At 40.4% G+C, this 26670-nt stretch overlaps 1 protein-coding gene across 6 annotated transcripts in view; it reads right to left on the bottom strand.

Annotated features, from left to right (window-relative positions):
• plekhm1 (pleckstrin homology domain containing, family M (with RUN domain) member 1) overlaps positions 1–26670 on the bottom strand; it is a 59730-nt gene that overhangs the window by 11700 nt on the left and 21360 nt on the right. For all 6 annotated transcript variants that reach the window (XM_047032296.1, XM_047032298.1, XM_047032301.1 and 3 more), the window contains 4 exons: positions 24538–24785; positions 22939–23601; positions 18916–19321; positions 16199–16373 (listed from right to left, as the gene is read on the bottom strand). In XM_047032296.1, the coding sequence (XP_046888252.1) occupies positions 16199–16373; positions 18916–19321; positions 22939–23601; positions 24538–24785 (1492 nt within the window). The remainder of the gene's footprint in view (positions 1–16198; positions 16374–18915; positions 19322–22938; positions 23602–24537; positions 24786–26670) is intronic.

Raw genomic sequence — 26670 nt, 5'->3', positions numbered from 1 at the left:
AACTTCAAATATTCAAGACAGCTAAATCATACCAAAGTCAAAACAATAATAACACCTTTCGATTGAATCTTCTGTCACAAGGATTGTAAGTAGTCTTTTTTTACTAATCAGAAATAAAAAGGTAAACTTAACTTGATCTCTCTGTAACACAGAGTCAACCGACAACACAATGCCAATCTGATCACCTCAGTAAAACACAGTCAGCTTTTACTTTTACAGCTATTACATATTAACTATAGGTTTCCTTGGTTTCCTAAACCCAGGGTGGTGCTCCTTTAACTAAATCTTTGACTATAAATTATGTATATCTATTCTCAAACGATCACACCCCACTACATCACGCTGAAATTTCACTCATTAGGATCCCCTTTTGACTGGAGGAAACCTATTGTCATTGTAAGTATCCTAATTATTCTTCTGCCATGTTTCTGTTAATAACTCCCAAACTACTATGCTATAGTTTAGCATACTGATTATACTACTTATTACTAGACCACTGTAGTAAGGTCAGCCAGACCACACAGAGCCAATATCTTGCCACACCTGAAGAGTGATTCAATCACATCAGACAAACCTAATCAGCCCTTGTGACACACTCAGTATGCTGATTACCCACCAAACGCCGATGCAAAGAAACCATAGAATTGGGGGGGACCTCCCCAATCTCAGCCCTCCTGCTAGCTTGCAAGCTTCAAAAGGCCTGCTTGAGACAACACGTCTCCAGCTATCCATTTTGGCGGCAGTTGAACAAAGAACATACCTTAATCTGAACTTTTGAGGAAAGTTCTTCAGACTTCACTTTTACCACAAGAGTACAAGGTGGAGAATTATGAGAGGGATATTTGTGTCATGTTTGTTACTTTGTTTAATGTTGTGTTCACTGAAATCTTCATTCTAGTAATTACTCCTTCTTCCTGAAAGATAACCATGTCATTCTGCTGTCATATACTTTTGTTTGTTAGCTAAACTGTATGAAACTAAGTTGTTTGTCTGAAATAAACCAACTATTAAATAAATTCTTGGTATCTACACAAAGCTCTCATAATAAAACAATAATTCAACTATATTTTGTAACTGTACAAAGATGTCTAGGACAATATTTGAACAATCTTTTGAACCAGCCAGAGAGACCAGATCACACCTTTGGTAGGTGTGAAGGAAGGAGGGGGGAGTTGACAACCCAGCTTCCCCCAATCAACGTCTGACCCCAGACAGGTCCTCCCTAGAACTCTGAACTGTTAAAACTCTAAGATGACCATCAATTTCTAACTCGAAACCAACCATCGCATGAACGCCATCGGGATTGGCGTTCCAAAGGACGTCCCCAAGCTTCTCCTGAGATTCAACTTTATAGTGATCGCGACACTATCTGGACGTTTCAACAGAAGAACCAAAAACGCAATTATCATTGCGACTTGACTGAGATCCCGCAGACTCAGTCACATGACCCGGCAGCGCAGCCGCGCTTTCACTTCCGATTCTTCAAATGGACCTTTGGCGCAAACCGCCCTCAACCTCATTGATCAAACCCTGATCAAACGTAACTATGGCTAACGCTCTTTCCTCCCCAACTTGGCATTGGCGTGAGCTCTGTTTATGATTTCTGATCCTTACAATTTCTGTCTTTCTTTAAATTAGACCATTTCATTCTGTTCATTGAAACCAATATCTCATATCAAACCCATAATCTAACTTGTTCATAAGATCTGTTTACCTTACTTGAATGAATTCATTGCAAAGATATTTTGACGTGCGTGTTCACTGATTGGCTCTACACTTCAATTCATTCCTAAAGATGAGACTGATTATTACATGATAGAGGATTCCGTAATGTCCTAAACCAATATTAGGGTGGTGCCCCGAACTTTATGATAAATTAAGTATTTCTATTTTAACACGAGGAAACCCCGCTACACCACCTACAATGACCCCGATCCAACCATAGGAGGAGCTATTGTGCTATCAGTGATATATCCTCTGCCAAATATGTCAGAAATATCTGAAACTTGGTGTGCATGCCTTATTTCTCATGGGAACCAAAAAAGCCTCAAGAAACTTTAATGTCCGCCATCTTTTTAAAATTTGTAATCTATCAGATTTTTCCGCACATTGAAAATTTGGGAAAAACAACTGGAAAAACTTCTTGACATCGCCCATGGAAACGAGTGCCAGCTGGTCACATGACCTGAAATGTTTTGGACATCCTCAGAAGAGAAGAGGATATTTTTTGCTGAGATATGATCCAACTCTCCACTGCCAATTGCAATGGTGTTCCGGACAAACATTAAAAAAATCTGATCATGTGTGCTAGGGGTGGGCGATATGGCCAAAATCTTCTATCACGGTATGAGTAATTTTATATCACGGTTACGGTATATATCACGGTATAGTAATTGTTCTGTAAATTCAATTAAGAAATGGTACAAAATAACCATACCGTACATCATCACACTCAATTATTTATTACAAACAAACCACTGCCTCACAGAGACAACACGAGTTAAAAACAAAAGACTCAAACTGTACTGTAGCTACAATATCCAACTTATCGATTAAAGATTTTCTGGACTGCGTGAGCTTTCTAGCTATCTGTCTACCTGGACACAATAATTTGCGTTCGGGGGTTAATAAAGTACCTATCTATATTATCGACTATGGAATCTTTATCATATGGCTTCAAATGTTACAATGAGGAGGCTAACAAGTAACACTAGCAGGAAGTAGCATTGCTACGAGTGTTATGCTAGGTTGCTAGCTTTTTTAATGAATGCTCATTAGGTATTTGTAGCCTACTTATCATTTTGATAATAGGCTAATATAGACACTTAGAGCATGTGTTGCCTTCATTATAAGGCTTATATTAGGCTTTTAATCTGTTTGCGGCTCCAGACCGAATTGTTTTTAGTTTTTTTGGTCCAATATGGCTCTTTCAACATTTTGGGTTGCCGACCCCTGTCCTAGATCAAGAATGCTAGCAACGCAACCAGTTTAATTTTACAACAAGAATTTTACAGCGCGAGACATAAAACTTGAACAACAAATCGAATTGGTTACCTGCAGTTTGGGACATCAAATATATAAGTAATTAGCATTGGCATGAATGTGGTCCGCTTAGACAAAATACACTCCACATTGAAATTTCCGTCAGACCAACGCAAATGTGCTTCAGGTCAAACGAAAATAGCAAATCAAATAGAAGTTAAACTACAATTCTGAATATCGCAAGAATGCGATTTATATGATGGCTTATATACAATACAACAACCAGACATTTAATTGACACATGTAATACAAAAATATAGTATAAAGTATACCGCGGTTGAAACGGTATAGCCAAATCTCTCCCGGTAGACACATTTCTACCGTCGCATGGTATATACCGTCATACCGCCCAGCCCTAATGTGTGCCAATTCTAAGATTTTTTAAATCTTTTTTATTACCCTGTGAATAATTTGTAAGCTTTTATATAACACATGTATATAGCAGAACATTTGACCTCGGAAATTACCTCCATATAGTGGGTTCAAATCGTCTTGATCCAGGGAATCCAACGGCACCCAATTTTTCTCAGACATACAGTATGATTTAAAGGTTATGTATGGGGACGCACCCATAAGTGCTCGAGGGGTGACATGAAAGTTTGTTTGGGATCAGCTGACTGTCCCAATGAGCCAAATTTCTAAAATAAGGGCTGCTATAAACTGTAATGGGAGAAGAGGAGGATGCATGATAATGATAATAGGAAAATATAGAAACACAATATGTTGCGAGCTTTGCTGCTTGCCCCCAATAATAATAATACTAACAAAAACAATGTTTCCTCCTACCTTTAGGAATCCTCCTCCAAGAGAAATCCTGAATAATTTATCGCTAACGCAAAAATAATGCTTTACACATCTGGTTGTAATAAATCGATATTCTGATTCAATCACTAGTTCATATTTACACACTTGACAGTATTTAGTAACATATCTGATAAATGTGTGAATATAAGATGAATAATTTAGTTATTGTGAATATTTTAAATATTCATGTTAGTGCTATCTGCTTATTCAAGTCTGCCTTGCTCCCATTTTTGTGTAAGCTCAAATCTCACTGACATCATGGCCCTCAATACAAATGCACAAGTTTGGAGTCAAGCACACACATTCAAGTATTTCTGGGGAGGGTAGTCTGTCTGTCTGTTAGGCAGACATTGTCTCTAATTTGGCCACAGCTAATGCTACTACTAACAGAATCAGTAAGTCCTCTTCTCCAGAATAATGAAGTTTAATGAATCAAAACCTGCTTAGTAATTTGTTCTTCTTCTTCTGCACACAAACTAGAGACTAGAGCTACAAAGCCTGCTCAGAGCATGGGTGGAAATACAGGCCCCACCTCGAAGTTGTCACTTTGAAAATTAAGGCATTTTGACCCCATTAGGGCAAAATGTCTGAAAGTTTGTATACTTGCATTGTTGCTCACGGGAAACAAAGTCTAAAGAACCATAGTGTTGGCATGATGGATTTCTCTCTGAAGTTATTTTTTCCTTAAAAAATCACCCATTGATCCAATTGGCTGAAATGTTGTATACATGTGTGCGATACGTTTCTCTACTATATACGTTTTTTATGTTTTGCAATTTTCTGGAGAAATCCGCCATTGCTGTTTGCTGCTACATGTATACTCTGTTTAAAACTAGACAAGCAGGATGTGCCATTCGTCACAAGATTCGAAGCCAACACATAAACAAACCAACAATAGAGGACATGCGGTATGTTAAAATCAGGAAAATTGAACCTCCCCCTTAGGTGCACGGCTTACGGTAACTACAGCATACCAAGGAGTGTGACCCTTATGACACTGTGATACTTCTTTGAAAGTGATGTTTAAGAAAAAGAAAAAAATAAGAGTTTTATGATTCTGTGGTTTGTGACCACACCCTTTTTTCCTATTTAGATTTGAATACTTGCAAATACCAACACTGGAACACAGTGTAAATGTTAAAGCAGCAACATTACTGTGACAAAATAAGTAATGCAAATAGATTCATTAATAGTGTTTTTCATTTGTGACACGGTCCAGTCAAAAGGGGACCGTCAGCAAGGTCATTTCACAGTTATTTACAGATTGTGAAAGTGCAGATTGTAAGCTTTCAAAAGATGTGTCATACATTGAAATATTAAATAGTTTAAGAAGATACGCGTATTTGAATGTTGTTAAACCTGGAAAGCTCTAGCCCAGATAATCGGCTATCAAAGATTTGAGACCTTTTCACGCCTTCAGAGAGGAGTAGTTGTTTTGTGTTAATCATTAGAAGCATTGAGCGCCAGACGCAGTGAAGAAAAGAAAAAGGAAACAATATTCGCACTCGATCTTAGATATGCGTTTTATCACCCAACACTGTACCTGGCCCGATTATGGTTCAAGTCATGTGTTAAGTTGTTGGTGCAAACATCTTCCGAAAACAGCCTGACAGATGTAGCCTTTACATGGTTTACCAGGGCAAACAAAGAAAAATTCTTCGGAGAATAATCATTTTATTTAGTCCATGGATGTAGTCTAAAACTAACGTAGGCCTATGGCAAAAATGTACGCCAAACACAGAACGCATTCTTGAAAATTGACAACTAGGCCTACTTGTGAAACATTATATTTAAGGGTACGTAATTCAAGACCAATCTGCTGATTCACTACTTGATTAGGAGGGGGGATGGGATTGTACTTTGTACAGACACAAACAGTAAATCACATCACGCATGATGCACTCCCAACCAAACTTGAAGCTTAGGTAAACAAAAAATAGCTGCAAGCAGCAATGGCGGATTCCTCCAAAACATTGCGAACCATTTAAAAATGTATATTCTTCACAAATTGTCACTCTGTAGAACAGGGGTCACCAACCTTTTTGAAACTGAGAGCTACTTCATGGGTACGAGTCATGCGAAGTGCTACCAGTTTGATACACTCTTCTGAAGTAACATATTTGCTCAGTTTACCTTTAGTTAAATATTATTATTGAGTAATGATACTCATCCATGTGAAGACACTGATCACTTTAATGATTTCTCACAATAATTATCAACAATGACTTAACAAGGTGGGAAACAGATAACATCAATATTCAACACTATTTCTATTAATCTCAGCAATTGTTTTAATTTTCCGATCACTTCTACAACATTTCATTGGAAAAATTTCCCATTTTCACTAGCCACTGACAAACCCTCGTCAGTTGTCATGAGGCCAGTTGTCATGAGGCCAAGTTTCATAATAATTGGAGCAATGGGGTGGAAATGCCATCACTTTGGAAAATTTGACTTTTGGGCGTGGCCTGTGGCGCCCCCTATGGTCCGATGTGGCCCATATTTGGTGTGGGGGTACCCACTTGGACGTAATATTAATGTGCCTAATTAGAAAATGTATGACAAGGGACTTTTTGAGATATTGGGGCGCAAGGAGAAGAAAAATAAGAAGAATACCAACAATAACAATAGGTTCCCTCCCACCGGAGGAACCCTAATAAGAATATCAACAATAACAATAGGTTCCCTCCTACCGGAGGAACCCTAAATATAGCTGCAAGCAGCGATGCGGGTGCCTCTGCAAAATGGCAAAATATTAAAAAAATTACAATGTAGAAGCAAAATGACTTCATGTTTGGCCAACACCAACAGGCTGAATGGGGATTTGAACTCATGAGCATAAGGTTACAAGTCAGTCTCTCAATCCTCTCTGCTACACACCAACTGTTGAGATTGTATGAATAGAAATGGCAAAGTATTACCTTTGGTCAGCTATGTGACAAAGGTTAAGAAACGGTTGACATTTCAATGTCAAATTGCATTAAATTGCACATGGTACTACTTTAGAATGATGTCATCTCGAAGCCAATAAGGTTTGAAAAACCATCAGTCAAAATTATATTTGATTTATTGACACAAAAATATTGAGGCAATGTAGACATTTACATAAACACACCCCTTTCAGCCGTTTTGAATTGCATTTCTTATTCCATTTCCCCCTACATAAAAGACACATCAGCCCACACACAACTTCCATGATTGCGTTTCCCTCTCTCGCAGCGCAGGTCATGCCAAGGCAGTAGTGCTTGGTGGCCGCATGTCAGATCACATATCTCAGGTCAGAAATCAGATCAGTCGAACTTTATTGAGAAAGGGGGGGATAGCTGGAACATTAAAAGTATAGCGTACAGTAAAAGTGAAAAGGAACGCGTCTTTCTGCCTTGAAGCTGCGTGCGCATCATCATCAAGACCCCATGTATATGTCAAGATAACATCCAAGCTAATGTGACGGTATGCAACGGACGTGGCCACGCTCCGTCACTACAAGGCGTCGCTCGCCACTCGCTGGGCTCGAACGCACAACCTCTGACTTACCAAGCGCGGTTCACACCCGTTACACTAGCAATTTCGCCAATTCTGACTGCAGCTTTGTATACCATATATACTGTGTTATGGTCGTTTGAGTTAAACAACTTGCTTAATGAATTAAATGTCTGTTAAATGTCAAATCCAACTATAAATGTATAAAAGAGAGAGTTCCAATCAAATCTGAATTATTTTTAAACCTAGAGATTTAAAAGACAACCTTTGCCTAAACTGACACGCACCAACTCAGAGAACTGAGTTTCAACATCCATTTACACATTTAGTCTCTATTTTTTACTCTACTCTTAAGGCATAACTAGGTTTAGTCGGAGTCAGATGGCTGAGCGGTGAGGGAGTCGGGCTAGTAATCAGAAGGTTGCTGGATCGATTCCCCGCCGTGCCAAAATGACGTTGTGTCCTTGGGCAAGGCACTTCACCCTACTTGCCTCGGGGGGAATGTCCCTGTACTCGCTCTGGATAAGAGCGTCTGCTAAATGTAAATGACTAAAAAATGACTAAATGTTTAACTTAATGTCTGCACCTATTTGTCACCAACTGTCTCTGGAGTGGGGGGTGGGGGATTCACAGGGTGTCTACAGGTGTCTACAAGTTAAATGTAAGACTTTTTAAGACCTTTTAATGCCACTTTCAAATGAAATTAAAGACCACATTTACGATGGAAATACAAATCAAAAGTGGAAATATACAGTAATCTTCCCTAACACCGATGTATGTTCAATATGAACAGTATGGTAAAATGACAACAGTCGGTTGAGTTTAAGAACATAGACTAAATGTGTGTAATGCGAAAGGATAACACAAAAATGGAATTGCTGTCCTAAAATATATTTTTTATTACACAATGGTGGAGCAGAAACTAGCAATTCCATGAATCCCATGGAAACACAGGCGAATTTGTGAGATGAACTGATGTGGAGCACAAATCATCCATGAAGCAGTACTTCTCTTGAGTGGTTTTTATTCAGATGATTAATCATTGGATTCAGGTCAAAAGTCTATAACTTGAACTGGTTTCACTACTTAAGACACTAAAAGTCAGCAGCTTGGCATGCTGGGACATGGAAAGGATTACAAATGTAGACTTTCATCAAAGTAAAAAATGCTGGTTTGTCCTTTTTCATCAATGTCCTCAAAAAAGCAGTCTGCAGAGCTACTGTGTCTGTGGGATGACTGTCTGTCTCTTGAGGGCTGGCAGGCAGGGGCAAGCAGGGCCTGCAGGCAGGCAGTCAGGGCAGGCCAGCTGGATGAAGCTGTCCTGGGTTGAGGGCTGAAGAGAAGCTGTCCTGGGGTCAGGGCTGAAGAGAAGCTGTCCAGCTAGAAGGGGGTAGTCCAGCAAGTTCAGGTAGTTCAACATCCTCTGTTGAACTCTGTTGAGCAGGCCTCTGCATGACCCTCCAGACCTGTAAAAGTGAAGAAAGGATCCATGTCAGTTGTGAAAAATAAATCTTTTTACATCTACACTTGATATAAACTACAGTTTTGACTGTGAAATGCAGGGGCATTACTTGAACATGAATCCAAATGTGTTGACCTGATGGAGACCCGGCCATGCAAAGTCACTCAAAACATTTGGCTTGATTCCAGGCTCTGGCAATAGTATTTAGCTCTAAACTGGTCAATATATACACATCAGACAAAAGGCCAGCTCGACCTTTGCCTGTAAACAGTGATTCTGACTGTCAGAGGCCTTTAAATAGGCTGACCGAGTGAAACTAGCCTGGCTAACGTAGGTCGCTTTCTCAGGCAAATGACGAATGAAATAGGCTTGTTTTGAAAGCTCCTATATACTGGCTATCTCTTCAGCAGGCTCTTGTCTACAACAGGCAGCCCTCCCTGATGTTTTAGGAGTAGAATTGAATAGAAGACAATATTGTTTACACACTGCCAGTGAGCGAGCCGAGTCTGTCTCTGAGGCTAAGTCAAAACCATTTACCCCCGGGACGCATCTCACTTTCCACAAAAATAATCGGAGCATCTGGCTAAAGGACAATTCCCACATCTCCTAAAGGCTGCCCTCCTTGAGGTTTGGTAACAAACACATTTTTGGTGTCGACCGAACTGTAAAATGGTGAACTTATGAACATGACGCGACCAAAAAATGGTTGCCGCCTAAGCCTATGCGGTCTCCCTGGCGCATAAGCTTATTACAAAGACTTTCACGACCCAAATCTAAATTCTGAGCCGACAGGTCTGTGGGGAATCGCTTGTTCTCCTAAAAGCTGCTCTCCTCTGTCTTTTTGATGAATTCGCCGAGATGCTATATGATTCACACAGAGGGAAAAAGCTAGCTACTTTTCGAGTTCGGTTTTCCATCACTTCAAACTCACGATCTAAAAGTCTCAAAGTGCTCAAACCTTCTCCATAATTCAAGAGTACTGTAGTGTACTTTCACGAATCCAATCATTGATTCTAGCTTTAAATGTATAAGAATAGGACTTACCGAACGTGGCTGCCTCCAACACGGCTATCAGGAGATTCCGGTTGAAAACAACAATGGCCGCCGAAAAAGAATGTATATTCGTAAGAGCGAGCTGAGATTGGAAGCAACATGAAACAGGAGCTTAAGACCAAGGGTGGGGGCTTGGTCAGCACACCATTTCCAGAAAGGATGTGTGTGCGTCTCGCCAAGCTCGTGCGTGTGTCAAGTAGGTTGCAGTGTTAATTTTGGCAGCTATTTTTGATTCAGTCTTAGTCTTTAGACGAAAATGCTTATTAGTTTTAGTCACATTTGGTCATTTTAATCCTTCTAAGTTTTAGTCTAGTTTTCGTTGACAAAAACTAATGAATGTAAAAAATGGTCAACTATTACTGGCAGTCAAGCTGCTGTAAACACTCATTTAACACCACACACTAAATTGAACTCATGTCCTACTTTAAGGTTTTTCTCAACGACTCAGGTCTCTCGTATTACTTTGTAGTACACAACAGGGATTTGTTTCTCGGAGAATATAGAATTCCTATTCTTGCTAGGGTTACCAGTGGAGCTAGCCACTGACTGTAGCCATACCTGAATCTGAGGGGGAGGCAGACGTCTCCTCACAAATACAATGTAGCTTCTTCAGGTGACTACCTAAATTAGCCATGCTGCCTGTGTACTTCATAGCAGCACAACATATCTTGCCAATTGCATGGGTTAATAACACGCCCGAATACGCCTCTAACTCGCGCGAAACTTGGCCGAGAGACGAGAATCGGCCACTGACAGCAGTAGAGATGAGAGAGCGCTTAAGAAACAGAGAGGTGGAATCTATCTAACTATAAAATTATTGGGGGAAAAAAGGATTGTGACTTCGTCAACCACCAGCATTTTTGTCTCGTCTCGTTAACGATAGTTATAATATATTTAATCATAGTTTTTATTTTCAAAGATCCGTTTTCGTCACGTCTTAGTCTCATTTTAGTCATGAGAAAAAGGTCGTTAACGAACGTTTTTCGTCATAGTTTTCGTCGACGAAATTAACACTGGTAGGTTAGGTTGACCACCTGTCCCTCTTTGCGCTGTATCGTACAGCATATTCAATATGCGACGTGCGGGACAAGGGGTGAACATGCTGTGTGACACAACGCAAAGCGGGACAAGTGGTCACCCTAGTGTCAAGGAGCAGGATAAGCCTGTGAGAATTTGGAGCACGCGCTGTGCAGCAATTCAATTGAATTCAATCATATATAGACATACCAAGGTGAAATTGTTTATGGTACTTCAGAGTGATGTTGTCTTGAACCCTATTACGTTTGAAAAACCATGAGTCAAAATGATATTAGATTTATTGACACAAAGATATTGAGGCAATGTGGACATTTACATAAATACACCCCTTTCAGCCATTTTGTATTGCATTTCTTATTCCACGTCACCCTATGTAAAGACATGTATTCTACACTGTAACACATTTCAAGTCGATTGAATCTATGGTTCATAAGGATAAGTCTGACAATATGGTTCCTTGAGGCTTTTTTGGTCCCCATGAGAAATAAGGCATGTATACCAATTTACAGGCATTTTAGACTAACGGGGCGCTGGGGAAATCACGTAGACTTTGGGAGTGTTTTATCGCGCCACCTATGGGCGCACATGGGCCACTAGCCGTGTGGGTGTAGTGAGAGAAGAAGAAAAATCATAATAATAAGAAGAATACTAACAATTATACTACGGGTGGATGAAATCAAGCATTCTGATTGGTTGAGAGGGAGTTCCGGGGTGTGCATTATTGAGCGATAAAGTACTGTACGACTTTTTACATTTACCTTAAAAGGGGGTCGTTCCATATTAGTGCGCACTCAAAATAACTAAAAGGTTGCCGAAGAAAAAGACTGTCAACAAGTACTGGTGTTCAGCAGTTTATTGGTTAGCAAGCTAGACTAGCAACATTGGGTTAATTTTTGAGCAATAATATTGCACTGTCCCGTGCTATCGGTGATAACTAGCTGGTCTAGCTACTGAAACGTTGGACGGAAGCTCAGGTCTAGCCATTAGTTGCTAACTAGCTAGATATCCACTTATTTAATTTTAGCTTCGTAGCCACGCAATTACATGACCTGGTCTTGGCTTCTTAAAACGACGTTTTCCACGGACAGGGTCGGTCTTTCCTACAGGCGGTATAGGCGGTCGCCTAGGGCGCCACTCAGAGGGGGGCGCAAAAATATGCGCCCAGCTAAAAATACAAATAAACGTTTTTATTTTTTTGTTGCTGGGCAGTTTTTTTGGTTGCGCCCCCTTCTTTATCTCCAACCAATATTTTGACATTCAAAAATAAATCTAACATTAGGGTAAACTGAGCCAGGTACATAAGGGGATCGTATATATACGTCCCCTTAAAAAGGGAAGCTTGGTGTTATCAGAACATGCTAGCACAGTGAGGCGTTTGGTTACAGTGTGTGTGTTCAAGCACTTTGAAGAACGAAATAATGAAGAGGCAAAAGCTATCCAGGGCGAAATTTAAGAATAAAAGAAAGAATAAGAGAAATGTGCAAAGGCGAAAGGTAAATCCTTAAATTCTAGTCTTAGCCTATGATGAATTCCAGATAAGAAAACGGTTCATGAATGCGTGAATTGCCCTGGGCACTTTAGTGGCGTTAAGAAGAAAAGAAGTACCTTATCATTGAACGTTTTTGTACTCCCTGTCACATAACCTAGTTCTTTAAGGATTTTACAGTAGCCTATATCAAAAATGATATGTCCATTTATTCTACGTTATACAAAAAAAACACGATTAAAATCGGGGCGCACATATATAGCCAATTGAAGCTCGCCTAGAGCGCCAAATGTGCTAGGACCGCCCCTGTCCACGGATGCACAATTAATGGAGATATCCAAATCAACATAAGCTAACCTTAACAACAGTCTTATGTTAGTCTATCGAGTACCAAGTCACTCGTAACTAGTTTACAGCATATGCAGCTAGCTAGCATATACCCAGTGCCTACGAAACATTTATGATTGATTTAGAATGTTTAGGCCTAATGTTTAAATTAAATATTATTTTATTGAAAGTGTCCCATTGTCGTTGTTAGTTTAAAGGCAACTTTTATAAAATGAGCATTGAGAATGAATGAGATGGTGCAAGATCTAGCTAGGCTAACAAACGTAAAGTTCACAATGCTGTTTGTCCGTTGCATAGCAACAACCACACGTACGGGACTATTTTCTCTCGGCTACTGAAATGCGATACACAACGATTGTTGGCTATAACTATTTTGTGCTGAAAGGCAGCTTACTATTTATTTACTATTTATAATTTCATTGGTAACCGTATTATAAAAGCAATAAGGTACTCTAGGCAGTACTGCGCGTCGGGCCTAACAACACCCTGGAACCCGTACATTATTGACGATAAAGTACTGCTTCTCATACCTTATTGCTTAAAAACAATAGGTTTCCTCCTACTGGAGGAATCCTAAATAACTTAAATCTTAGCAAGGGGCTACACAAAGAAATTGGTCAATCCTGTGTAAAAATGGTCTCCCAACCTATATTAAACTTAAGGGGGAGTTCAAGTCATTTTCCGTCAAATGATATTTTTAAGCATTTAATCATATTACATTTAATTAACAAATAAACCCCTTTAGACTATGCTGATTCTAACAACGTTGTCACTCTGGCAGAATCTTAGCTGGGATCGTGATTCAAACTGCTAACTAAAAATATGCCCCCAAAAAACTTAAATAAGGTTAACATTTATTTTTGGAAATACGGTTTGACGAGTTTCCAGTTGATTGTTGTCTAGCAAGTAATGAATTCATACCTACTAGGTAGCAAGAAGGAAACTTGACGTGCTCGCTATCTATCAAACTCACTATATGAGTCGTTTACAAGCTATTCCCAACTTTTTCCACTTCACGGCCCACTTGTATAGCTCAAATATGCCCCCCAACATATCCATTCACTTAATTCGCTTTTTTCACACGTTTAACAACACAGAGGAGGCCAAACAGTTTGCTTTCACGGAAACATTCATTTAAGCAATCAAACAGTAAGCACACATTGTAAAGAGAAGTGACCTGCATAACTACAACCATTTCTATAGTTCCATATAACATAACGTGCTATATTGAAGTGGGCTATCGTCAACGTGCCAAGCGTAACTATTGGCATTTTGGTAATTAAGAATTAAAGGCAAAATCTCTTTCTTATAAAAATGTACCAACAGTATGTATAAAATATTTTTCATATATAAAATATTTTTCTGATTTTAGTTTTCATTGGCTTGGTGGCCCACCCGATTACCCTCACGGACCACTAGTGGGCCACAGCCCTACAGGTTGGGAATGACTAGTCTCGGTATACTTATCGTTCAGATATTGAATGGCATCGATTGCTTGTGATCATTCGCGTGGTTTATTACTTTAATAATGTATCAGTCCCACCACAATATTATCTCAACAGCGCATATACAGGGAAAACAAAACTTACAAACTGGTTGGTAGCTAGTACTGTAGCTGGCTACCAGCTGGTACATCCAGTGCTTTGGAGAACTGCGTTTCAACTACAGAAGAGCACATCCTAGCAGGAATATTGAACCATTTTGCTCACCTGGAAAACCCGTCTGTGCTCCGTTTTGCTCCTAGCTTCAGACCTGACCCCCAGACCGGTAAGTAACTTGTACAGCTAAGCTAACTATTGCTGCTGCTTAGAGCTAACCAGCATGAAGGGCGAAAACACAGGGTGTTGAGTGTTTCCCCTATTATTTCCAGGGGGCCTTCCCATTCATTTTCAATGGAAGTCATGTGTTTAATAGGGCATTTGTGGTCAAGCAACATCAGTATGTTGTCAATCAAAAATAAACTAGCTAGCCTACCTCAGCTAACACAGTAGGCTATTTGCAAGGAAATAAATGCTATTTCCAGCACCACAAAGTCGCTTGCGGGGAGTAAATAGGCGAATTCACACAAATGTAGTCGCTGCCAGTGGATTTGGTGTACTCATTGACAGGCGATCAGGTAACAAGGGCAACGTTGCACAAACTTTAGTCGAAAATGAATGTACCTTTTGAGGCGAAGAGCAATAAGCGAATTGCCTGTATGTGTTAAAGCAGCTTAATCTCACGCGTCAGTTTAATTTTTTTTTTTAAACATAGCCTAATTTTATACTGTATGTTTTGTTATTCTTTTAGGGGGCGGGAGGTCATGCCAAAGGCAAGCACACCCAATAACAATAGGTTTTCCTCCTGACGGAGAAATCCTAATTAAAGGCCATGTTGCCGGGTTAATTTTCCAACGAATTTGCACAATTTGCTTGTTGGTGAAAAACATTTAAACTGTTATCCATTGTATTTGATTTTGTTGGGTGGAATATAAATGGAATATAATACGAAAAAGTTGGTACTATTTTACAGCGGTTTGCAATGATTCTCCTTTCCCCCACCATGCATTGCATTACGTCACGCTGGGGAGACGACAGACAAAAGCCCGCCTTAAGACCCTTGAGATCCATGGGAGAGAGTAACGAGAGACGAGTAAGAGTGTTCAGCAGTAGATGGCGCAGATTATGGATATATACATAGATTAGATTAGGGATTATCTTGGGGGGGGGGGGGGACACTGGCAAATTAGCCCATAGCTAGCATGATGCCTTTTATTTCTAGATCTAGATAAGTTTACTGGTATTTATCTGAACTAACGACATGATCACTATCACTCGATATAAAGAAAACTTTGACTTTCACTCGGTGCTATTCACTGACAGTAAAAAAAATATGTGTAGTTATGTATGCACTCACTGCTGTTTGTAGACTAGCTCCAGCGCTTGTTGCTAAATGATAGCAACTCACTAGGACACCAACTCTCCACTCATTATCCTCGGATCGTGCATTTAATTGGCTTCGATGGCCATCTGTTCCCCCAAATTCCTCATTCGCCCTCTCACGTCTGACAGGTTCTAAATGATACGGCTGCGGGTCATCATACATACTATTAGTGGTTCTTGCCACCTCTTCCCAGTCAGTTGCCATAGTTCTAGTACTAGGCTGAGGCTAGTCTCCTCCACGTCTCCCAAACTTTACGTCATTACCGAATTGCATTAAAAAACCCTGCTAATGCCAAAAACAACAAAAATTGCCTTTAACACCATTTGGAGACATTTTTTAAATGATACACATATCTTGAGTGCTTTATGTACCCATTAATCAACCTGCAACATGGCCTTTAAACTAACAATAACAATAGATTTCCTCCTACCGGAGGAATCCTAATAATAATAAGAAGATAGAAAGGTAGAAGCTTCGCTGCTTGACCCTCCAAAATTGCTTATTGAGACAAAATCAGTGGTTAGAGTGCCACATCTACCTCTGGCTTGGTCTGGAATTCTTACCTATTTGTCTTCGGTGAATCACTTTGGGGGGTGACTGGGGGGCCTTGGGCTCAAGAGGGGGTGAGGTTGAGCAGTTTACATGAGCAGGGGCCAAACCATGCAACCCGGCATGGTCAGACAGTATATCCAGGTGAGGCTTGTAGATGTCATCCTCAGATATCCAGGAGTAGGAATGCTGGACACAGAAAGAAGAGATACTGCTGGGTCACCATAACAAAATAATGCTGCTTTGGAAAGGCAAGGATACAAATTCATCTCTAGATTAATAGTTTGTTAACTTTTGTGTTAGATGGTGAACAGAGCAGTGTTTCCCCTACGTTGATTTGCCACAGCAAAATTTCTGCCGCCACGGTATCAGAAATAGGTCTGTCCAAGATTTGAGAACGGTAAGTCGTATAACTTATGTTTTCAGTTCATTAAAGCCTGTTATTGTATTAGTCTACAGTTATTGCAAATTTAAGTTAACTAGTGATTTTCGTTGTTTGTATTCTTCCCCTGCTAGCATTATTGCATGTCTGTTGATTCGATAGCGATTGCTGCCCTTGCTCACGCTTGTATTTTAGGTGGATTATTATGCTGAAGTAGTTTTTATTAATAGTGGGTATTTTGTTATTATTTGCTACAAAATGCTTAGCCTACCAAGATCAAATGAAGCCGACAGTGTACATGCTTGCGAGTACCTTGATCGTTAGGCTACTGACCATTTACAATAAGTTGTTAGGTCAATTATTAATTGACAGCATATTTCTGCCATTTAGAACATACTTTAAGTAGCCTAACTGTATTACTGTACGGAAAATAGGACAAAAATATATGCAATATTACATTTGTTATTACACTATTACATTAATTTACTCCAAAATATAGGATTAGAACTTTATTTCGACCAAGGGGGGGGGGGGGGGGGGGGGGCGGACAGACCTGCCCCCACTGCTAAAAAAAAAAATCCTAGGGGAAACACTGTATAGATTAAAAAAATGTACATTGTTATTTTGTGAAAATTTCTGTCTTTAACTAAGTGTGTTGTTCTAGAGGGAGCTCATTGGTAAAAAAATAGAATATAGTTATAGAACGCAACAGGTCCTAGTGTCATGTACTTGTGTTGAACAGTTTCAGTTTCATCAAAAGCTGCAGCTTTATGATATCCAGATTAGGGACAGTAGCCCCTTTATTAAGAGATCCCGCAATTGTGCAACCTTTTGCAAAAGCCCCACTCCAAAACTCCCTTGGCCAATCCTACCTAAGCAACCAGTCACTACTTGAAGAAGGTCCGTCAATCTTTTGGTCGTTGAGGCGCAAAAGGGCATACAGAACCTACAAATCCAAGTGTACTGCTCAAGAAAACAGTCTAACTTTTCACATTGACAAAACTATGATGACTTTATTTTATCGTACTTTAATTGAATCTATTTTATCTTTTTCTTTAGTGTCATTGTTCATAAATCTGTCCTTAAAGAACCGGAATAGTTTGAGTCAAATGGTCAAGTCACCTGATTGGGGAGTCACAGTTTAACCCAGTTAGAGCTGATTGGCTCGATATTTATGTCAAATGTACGAACTCACCCACTGCAGACTAAATTTACCTATGGGTATAAATTAAGTAAACTGAGCTACCCCGAAAGCTGACTGGAGAGTCATTTCTCCCCTTTCCAAAGCCCAAAACCCATGGGTATAACAGTGTGGGATGCCCAATTCTCTGCTAAATATCTAAAAGATCAAAAACATCTGCAAATCCAGTTTTGCAAATGTTACCTCACATCTAACATTGCATTGGCTTTTGCTAGACAATGACAACAGATTACTTGCCAGCTACTGTAGAGCTACGTATTTAAATTATAATCTACAAAATGTATAAGAGCTGGGCTACAGTACATGTTGTGTTGCATTTATAGTGGGTCTCAGTGCTGGAAGCTTCACATAGCCTACGTTTTGTGGATTATAAACTTGAACATGACATCCCAAAAAACTATTACACATTTATTTAGCTTTAAATCCTTGAAACAATTTAACCTTGACCACTAGTAGTACTGTACTGTAGTAGTAGTGTCTGTTGAATTCTGTGTGCTTCAATTATTATTATGGCCCCTCGATTGTTGATTTAATTATTCTGAATATATCCCTCCACTTCATTTTGCAATCCCTTTTGCCTCGTTTTGGAAGATATTGTGGATGTATTACTGATGTAAAAAGGATCACTGACACTGACTGGCAGTATGCTAATTATAGCAGTTTACAGTAGTGCCCGCTATACAGAGAAGCAAAGCTTGACGGGCTACTGATTTAGGGAATTTAGGGGCTTTTGCGAAAGGTCAATTACCATAAAGACCCATCACTATGCCAACATCGCTTGTTCACCCTGAACCAAACAAATCCTGCATAATGCTGCCCCATGTTTGGTTTTGGATTCAGAATCAGAGGCGTGACGGCAGCATCTAGAATGTAGTCCCGCCATGTTCGGCTCTGTGACTACCTTTGCTGCCAGCTTTATGCCAGTACAACAATGACCCCCCCGTTTCGTGTTTTTACCCTTTATACACAACTGCAAGGAGGCATAAAGGTACAACATTCCCGCCGTAAACAGGCTGTGTAAAAGGGACTAACGTCGCAAACAATGTTCAAGTTTCATAAAGCACTCAAAGATAAAAAGGTCAGGGCAATCATATGATGAGTCACGACTCAGGAAAGACAGAGGAAGGGGAGGCAGGCACTTTGCTTACAGAGAAATTAATGTCTGCAGACATTTTCCGGCTATGCATGCAAGCAGATCGCCATAGATCCATTTTGCCTGAAGGCTCTGAGACACTCAATGAGGAATTCTCTGTCTTCTTCTCTGGTCCATTATTCCTTATTTGAGGAATCTCAGCAATCACAAGGTCTGGCGTCTTCTCAACTTTTCCTACAGGCCCGATGAGGGAGGGATTTATTGCCGAGGGCACAAATATCTCTGTTGGCGGCGACTGCTGGGCTCGGGTCTCAAGTTGAAGGTCAGAGAGGTCTGGGCAAAGTGCAGCATGGCCTTGGGTCTCCCTGTCGGAGCCACTGATGGCAGTGGTCTCAGAGAAGAGGTTGGTACCAGAGACGGAGTCTTCACGCATGGAGTCTTGACTGGAGTGGCCACTCTTTCTGTAGTACACAAGCACAAGAGGAACAGCACAAGATTTTATCCCATGTTTAACTTTTCTGTTCATTAAATTATGATGTTACTTAATTAAGATAGTATTCCTTGATATATTTTAAACAGATATCATGTATATATATATATATATATATATATATAAAGATTATTTGGGGGGTACTGTTTCTTTATATATATATATATATATATAAAGAAACAGTACCCCCCAAATAGCTGGTGGTAGCTAGACCGTAAAAAATTAAACACCATTTGCTAGTCCATTTTGTGCCTTCCCTAGAGACACACACTAAAAAAGATTTATTCTACTCCCCTTTTTATTGGACAACACATAAGAGTTGGTCCCTAAAAATAATTTTACATATATTTCCATTTAAATTACCAAAAACATGTTATTTTGTACGTTTTTGTAATCGCTTTCCACTAACCTGGCCTCAAGCAATTGAGGCGGCTGCTGCTGTCAGTGGTAAGTAGCATGTTTAGCCAGATGAATGTGTCCCGGTTTGCTTAGTTGGGATTAAACAAAACTTGTGTGTGTGGGCTACTATAGGTGGTCACAGCATATGCATGCATTTAAAATTTACTTTCAACACTTTAGAGTAAAACACGCATTCGTAGTTTTATTTTTGGGGGTTTTGCATCGAGATTTAGGGAATGATGGGGTTACGGACAAACTACGGACCATTTCAATCACTAACTTCAAATTGCCGAATTCATCACTTCATTAAATTATGAAGTTACTTAACCCATTAAGGAGTAGCGTCGCACATGTGTGATCATTCGAATGCGGGTCTCACTGCATAACGTCCCACATGTGCAATTTCGAATATTCCAACTGCCTATTTTCCGATAGACAAAAACGATATGACAAACACTTTAGTATATCTTCAAAATGTACAATTAAGAGGCTAACAAGTAACATTGGCAGGTTGTAGCATTGCTAGAAGTAGTCAAGTGGCTGAGCGGTTAGGGAATCGGGCTAGTAATCTGAAGGTTGCCAGTTCGATTCCCAGCCGTGCAAAATGACGTTGTGTCTTTGGGCAAGGCACTACACCCTATTTCCCTCAGGGGAATGTCCCTGTACTTACTGTAAGTTGCTCTGGATAAGAGTGTAGGCTAAATGACAAGTATTATGCTAGGTTGCTAGGTAACGGAAGCTAACTAAAGCTATCAAGCTTCCGTTTCGGAAAAATAACTCACACTTAGAATTCACGCATCTTAGGGTTAATTAAGATAGTATTCCGAGTATTCCGTTGACAGACATCCCAAGTCTCCCGGAAGGTCCGGGAGTCTCCCGCATTTCAATAGCGGCTCCCTGACATTTAATCTTTTTATTTTATTTTTTTGTCATTTTAGCAGGCGCTTTTATCCAGAGCGACTTACGTAAGTACAGGGACATTCCCCCCGAGGCAAGTAGGGTGAAGTGCCTTGCCCAAGGACACAACGTCATTTTGCCACGGCCGGGAATCGATCTGGCAACCTTCAGATTTCTAGTCCGATTCCCTAACCACTTAGCCATTGACTCCCCTGACGCCCGCAAATGCTATACAATCTCCCGGAAATCGGGGATTTTGTATTTCGAGCGAGCGAGAGACTGTCTAATGGTCGTTTCTGGTAGAGATAGGTGCATATCGCGCATCATGACAGCGTCTCGGGGGGGAGGGGGGGGGTGTGCTGGTTGAGGGGGTACTTTATGCGTCCGAATTGTGTCCCGGGGGGGGGGGGGGGGGGGGGGGGGGGGGCACCTCCCCCGAAATGAGTCTCTGCAGGTTGGGATGTCTGCGTTGACGATACGAGCATATTTTCCCAACTAGGACTGCAACAATTAGTCGACGTAATGGACAACAAAAAATTGACGACAAATATTTCTGTTGTTGACAAATCGTTTGATCTCATAGGACCTATTTTAACTGCCTGCAGTAACGTGATTTGACCAGTGCGGCGCTGTAGCGCTAGACTAATGCAGCCCTCCCGTATGCTATCCAATAGAAGAAAACAGCGGTAAACATTTAGGGCGCAAACGGGCCTGATAAAGTCTTGTGTGGGAAAGTTTCACCAAAGATCCAACTAAAAATACTATAATATGTAATGTGTGCAAGGCGGAACTTGTTTTCCATGGTAGCACAACGTGCATGCATTAACATTTAAAACAAAAGCATCCGCGCACGAGAGGAGATGGAAACGGCAAGAGGTGAGTGTGCTCAAGCTGGATGGCTAGTTAGCTACACCAGTTAATAATAACAAATTACGCAGTATTTCACGGATACTAACACCGTAGCAACATATCAGAGAGCAGTTAGACAGTTCAGCAGTGTTTCCCCTATGTTGATTTTACCCGCGGCCCGCCACGGTTACATTTCTGTCGCCACGGTATCAGAATTAGAGCTGTACAAAATGTTAGGCCGTCCATCATCCGTGATTGTTAGAGCGCATGTCGGAGAATAGCACAGACGCGCTTCACAGCGCAGTTGAGATTGCGCGTGCCTTGAGAACTGAAAGTCGTATAACTTATGTTGTCAGTTCATTTAAGCCTGTTACTGTATTAGTCTATAGTTTATGCAAATTTAAATTAAGTTAACTGGTGATTTTCGTTGTTTGTATTCTTCCATTGCTAGCGAAATTGCACGTCTGTTGATTCGATAGCGATTGCTGCCCTTGCTCACGTTTGTATTTTAGGTGCATTATTATGCTTAAGTAGCCTAGTTTTAATGAATAAACAGTGGGTATATTGTTATTATTTGCTACAGAATGCTTAGCCAATCAAGATCAAATGAAGCAGACTGTATACATGCTTCCGAATGGCCTACCTTAATCTGTAGGCTAGGCCACCGCATTTACAATAAGTTGTTACGTCAATTATTAATTGGCAGCATTTATGCCATTTAGAACATACTTTTAAGTGTCTTTAAGTATGCTAATTTTATTTATTTAGGGGAAATAGGACGAAAATATGTGCAATATTCAATATTACATTAGCTATTAGATTATAACATTAAGCTGCTCCGAAATATAGGGTTAGCACTTTGTTTTGGCGGGGGGAGGGGGGGGGTAGACCTGACCTGCCCTCACTGCAAAAAAAAATCCTAGGGGATACGACCATTGTAATGAGACAAACAAAAAACCTGTCCAGAAATTATACTGTTACTCACTGTTTTTCATTGAACAGAACCCTGTTGTCTTACAAGAGATATGTTTACATTCCTCCTTTTTTTGGTCTGTAATACAACTGACTTATTTTTGTTTATTTATCTTTTAAATACTTTAAAGCAACATGATTGAAACAATGCTTAGAGCATTTTTTATTTAGGTTGGACACAATTGGACAAAAAGAGATGTAATAGCCTGTTCAGCTGGCTCAAAGTGCAATACAAATATTTTTTTTCAAAAGCTTAAGTGATTTCTTGGTTTTATTTATTAGTTTAAATAAGTATAACTCAATGTTATAACAAATTGCAAAAGCTGAATAATCGTTAAAAGCATTCTGATTAATCAATGAAAAAATGTATGATTAGTCGACTAATCGATCTAATAATCGTTAGATTAGTCGATTATCAAAATAATCATTTGTTGCAGCCCTATTCCCAACCCTACTGCATGCCTTACTTACTCTATAAGAGGCCTCTTGGTGTTGTGTTCTAAAATCGAGGATATCTCAAGGTCACATGGCCAGTGCTCCTTGTCTAAGCTCCTGGGGTCATGACCTTGCAGCAGGCTGTCAGAGCTCAGGCTGGAAGAGAGTTGAGATGAACCTGTAGTGTCCAGGCTCAAATTGGATGAGTTCAGGGGGGACCGTCCTCCCACTACTGCACCCCTCCCCATCATTGCTCCCAACCCCACTTGCTGCACCTCTACTGTGTCCGACCCACAGGACGACTGGGATGCTGTATCCCAGGACTCCTTGCTATTAGAGTAGGAAGAGCCACTGGCCCCATTAAGGAGAAGGTCAACGGTTTCACCTTGGGAGGCAGAGCAAAGGCCAGAAAGAACCAGTGGGGTGATGGTCCACTCGTTCAGCACAGAAGACTTGTAGGACAGGTTAAAGGTGAGGGATCCCAGGCCCTGGAGGTAGCTGAGCAGCACCCCACGCTCTTCTGGGTTCAAAAGCAGAGCGTTGGGTTGATAGTGGCCCTGCAGCTTGGAGCCCTCACGGAACAACGCAGCCAAGTAACATTCCACCAGGCCATGGTTGAGGGCTAGCCGTACCCAAGCTCGGCAACGGCCCACGTCAGTACCCACGAAGCACAGCTTCTCCACCTCTGTAATCACGTCACTAAGGGGAGAGTGACATCATGGCATTTTATTATTAAAAGTACTTAACGTGTAATTGTGTACAGTATAGACAGTGTCCAAATGGTATCCATTCGCTGTAGGTTATTAACAGTGTTGGGTAGGATACTTTCAAAACATATTTCGCTATCCCAAAAAATTATTTTGTAACGTATTCCGTTATGTTACTCAATCGGAGTAACATATTCTTAATAATTGGATTACCTCCACATTGAATTGCATTTTATCAGTGCAGGAATGCGGCCATCAATTCCTGCTCACTAAAATGCGTTTCCCGATAACGATGGATCTTAGTTTTTACAAGGGTTCTCTACAAGCAAAATAACAAACCATCGTTATTTCTTACATGCGTTTCCCGAACATGCTCGTAAGGAGAACCCTCGTACATGTCTCTTAAGAATGAGAGGCATACTTTGGCCAACCATGGTTCGTGAGTTTGCATCCCCCGTGCATGTGATGGCCATGCATTGGCTTAGCCAATCGAATTGCAGAAGGAAAGAACGAGAGACAATGACATGGGAGCAATAGATGTAGTTGTGTTCTTACAGTGTAGAAACCACCAGATAGAAGTTCTGGGAAATGCATTAATTTAGTTGCCTTAATATATTTAGAGAGTGAATAAACTCGTGAAACATAAGTATCGTAATGTAATCCATTGTTTCAGCAAAGTAACTGTCTTCTAAATACCAACTATTGAAATTGTAACTGTAACAGAATACAGTTACTCATAATTTGTATTCTGAATACGTAACGCCGGTACATGTATTCCGTTACTCCCCAACTCTGTTTATTAAACACATCACAATCCATTATTAAATATTCTCAGGTATTTTCAAGTATTTATTCTGTCTTCTGTATTATCAGATATTGGTATAAAAGTGGATACTGCAGTTGGTCCACTGCTTTTGCTGCAGCTCACCGATGAGTGACGGTCTTGAGCAAACTCCAGAAGACCGGCTGAGGTAGCGGTCCCCGGGAGCCTTCTTTTCGGTTGCGGCCCCCAGCCTCAGAGCGGATATACTTGCTCTTAATCCCGTGGATGAAGACAGCCTCAAGGGCACAGCACAGGAGGTTGGCGTCCCCGTCCTCGCTGGTCACCATAGCATCGGTCGTCACATAACGCTTCTGCAGAACCTTGAGTGCCAGCGCCAACTTCTCTTTGATGCACTAAAGGAAATAAAAGTGTCTGATTATTGAAAGTCTCTCGCATATGGTCCCAGAAAGGACACTGAACGAAACATCCCAACTTTCTCACTCTACGAACAAGCCCTACCACTTTGAGTTACACAATGCTGGAAGTAACTTTCTACTACAGTGGAAACAACTCAAAGCAGGAAAAAACTAAATCATCTCAGTCTTGAGGTAAAGTTCAATACAAGGTGGATATTAAACTTATAATATAACTGGAGAGGGTACAATGCCTTATTTCTCAAGGGAACAAAAAAGCCTCAAGGACCCATAAGCTCCGCCATGATGGATTTTCCTGTACAGTGAAAACTTGGGGACATCTTTAAAATGCATCTCCTCTTAAACCAACCTCTTGAAATGTTGTACAGATGTGTAGAATACATGTTTTTATATAGGGTGAAATGGAAAAAGAAATGCTAAACAAAATGTCTAAAATGTGTATATTTATGTAAATGTATTTGTGTCAATAAATCAAATATAATTTTGACTGATGGTTTTTCAAACCTGAATGTATGTTATGTATGTACTTGAGCATCATCTGTGGTATTGTGAAATCAATCAATCAATAGGGTTCAAGATGACATCACTGAAGTACACATCACATCATACCAGATTTGATTGGAACTCTCTTTTATACATTTATAGTTGGATTTGACATTTAATTCATTTAGCAAGTTGTTTAACTCAAACAACCATAACAGTACATATGGTATACAAAGCTGCTGTCAGATGTGGCGAAATTGTTATCTTGGATGTAATCTTTTGTTGATTTCTGTTGCTATGAAAACCGGTTTAGCCAAGCTAACTAACATTGTTTTTAGCTAGCTTGCATTATCATTCAATCGCTAATTCAATTCAATTGCTAATCGGGCAGAACTTGTTAATGCAGGAGACTCCGAGACCTTAGCGTGTCACTAGCATCTCGTCATATCTGGCAGGTGGAGTACAGCTAAATAATCAGCGTCAGCGCTCTTGGGTACCCAGCATGCAGTGCGGCACATCAAAAAACACAAAGACTTGTGGAATAGTTCGGTTATAACAGCCATGCGCGGGATTTCAGTTGTTGTGTTCGTTCAGTTAGATGTTTGTAATGTTATTGTTTGTTAGTTTATAAAATCTTGTTGGTCACCCTGAGTGTGCATGTTGTGTAGTTTAAGGGGAACAGAGAGTCGGACACTTTACTATCACAGGCTATCCTCGCAAGGAGCTAATATGTTTCGATTGTGGGAGGCAATTTTTGGACTACATCTAAACCTCATACAGCTGCTGCTGCATTTCTGCTTAGCCGTGACCTGCGCTGGGAGAGAAGGAAACATGGGTAAGTTTCCCCCTGAAGTACTGCATGGCAAAGTTTCACAAAATATGACTGAATTACAGCTGTTTGAACTTGGACCAAATCTGACAATGCTCGCCATTGGAGAAACGGCTTATTTTATTATCCAGTTATTGAACTTTGTGTATTCCATGCCTGGGAATGGCTCAATCGGCTGAGATGTTTTGCTGGTAAGCAAAGGGTTGTAGGTTCAAAACCAGTCAGAGGCATAGTTTTAAATTTTTTATTCTGACAAAACGTTTTTTTGTCTTCCGGTCAATCCTCCTGTTGTAAAACATAGCGATGCGTGTTTATTTGAGCCCATCACAACACTCCGATCATCTGTTTAGCGAGACTTTAAACCACAGCAAAACAAGCCAGGTTCACCACAGTAGCTAGCTACTTGTATCCTACGCATGGTAGTGTCAGATTCACAACCAAATTAGCTCAAATGAAGTATATTGATTGTTCAGGTGGATCCCTTGCCTGTTGCGCAAATTCATTTCAGTTACCTAAGCCAGGACAAATCGCCACTGATGTTAGGCATGATCT

This window comes from Hypomesus transpacificus, chromosome 13, assembly GCF_021917145.1.
Source record: "Hypomesus transpacificus isolate Combined female chromosome 13, fHypTra1, whole genome shotgun sequence".
Taxonomy (NCBI): Eukaryota; Metazoa; Chordata; class Actinopteri; order Osmeriformes; family Osmeridae; genus Hypomesus; species Hypomesus transpacificus.
The sequence above is the reverse complement of the archived record's forward strand: the minus strand, read 5'-3'. Positions and strand labels throughout refer to the sequence as shown.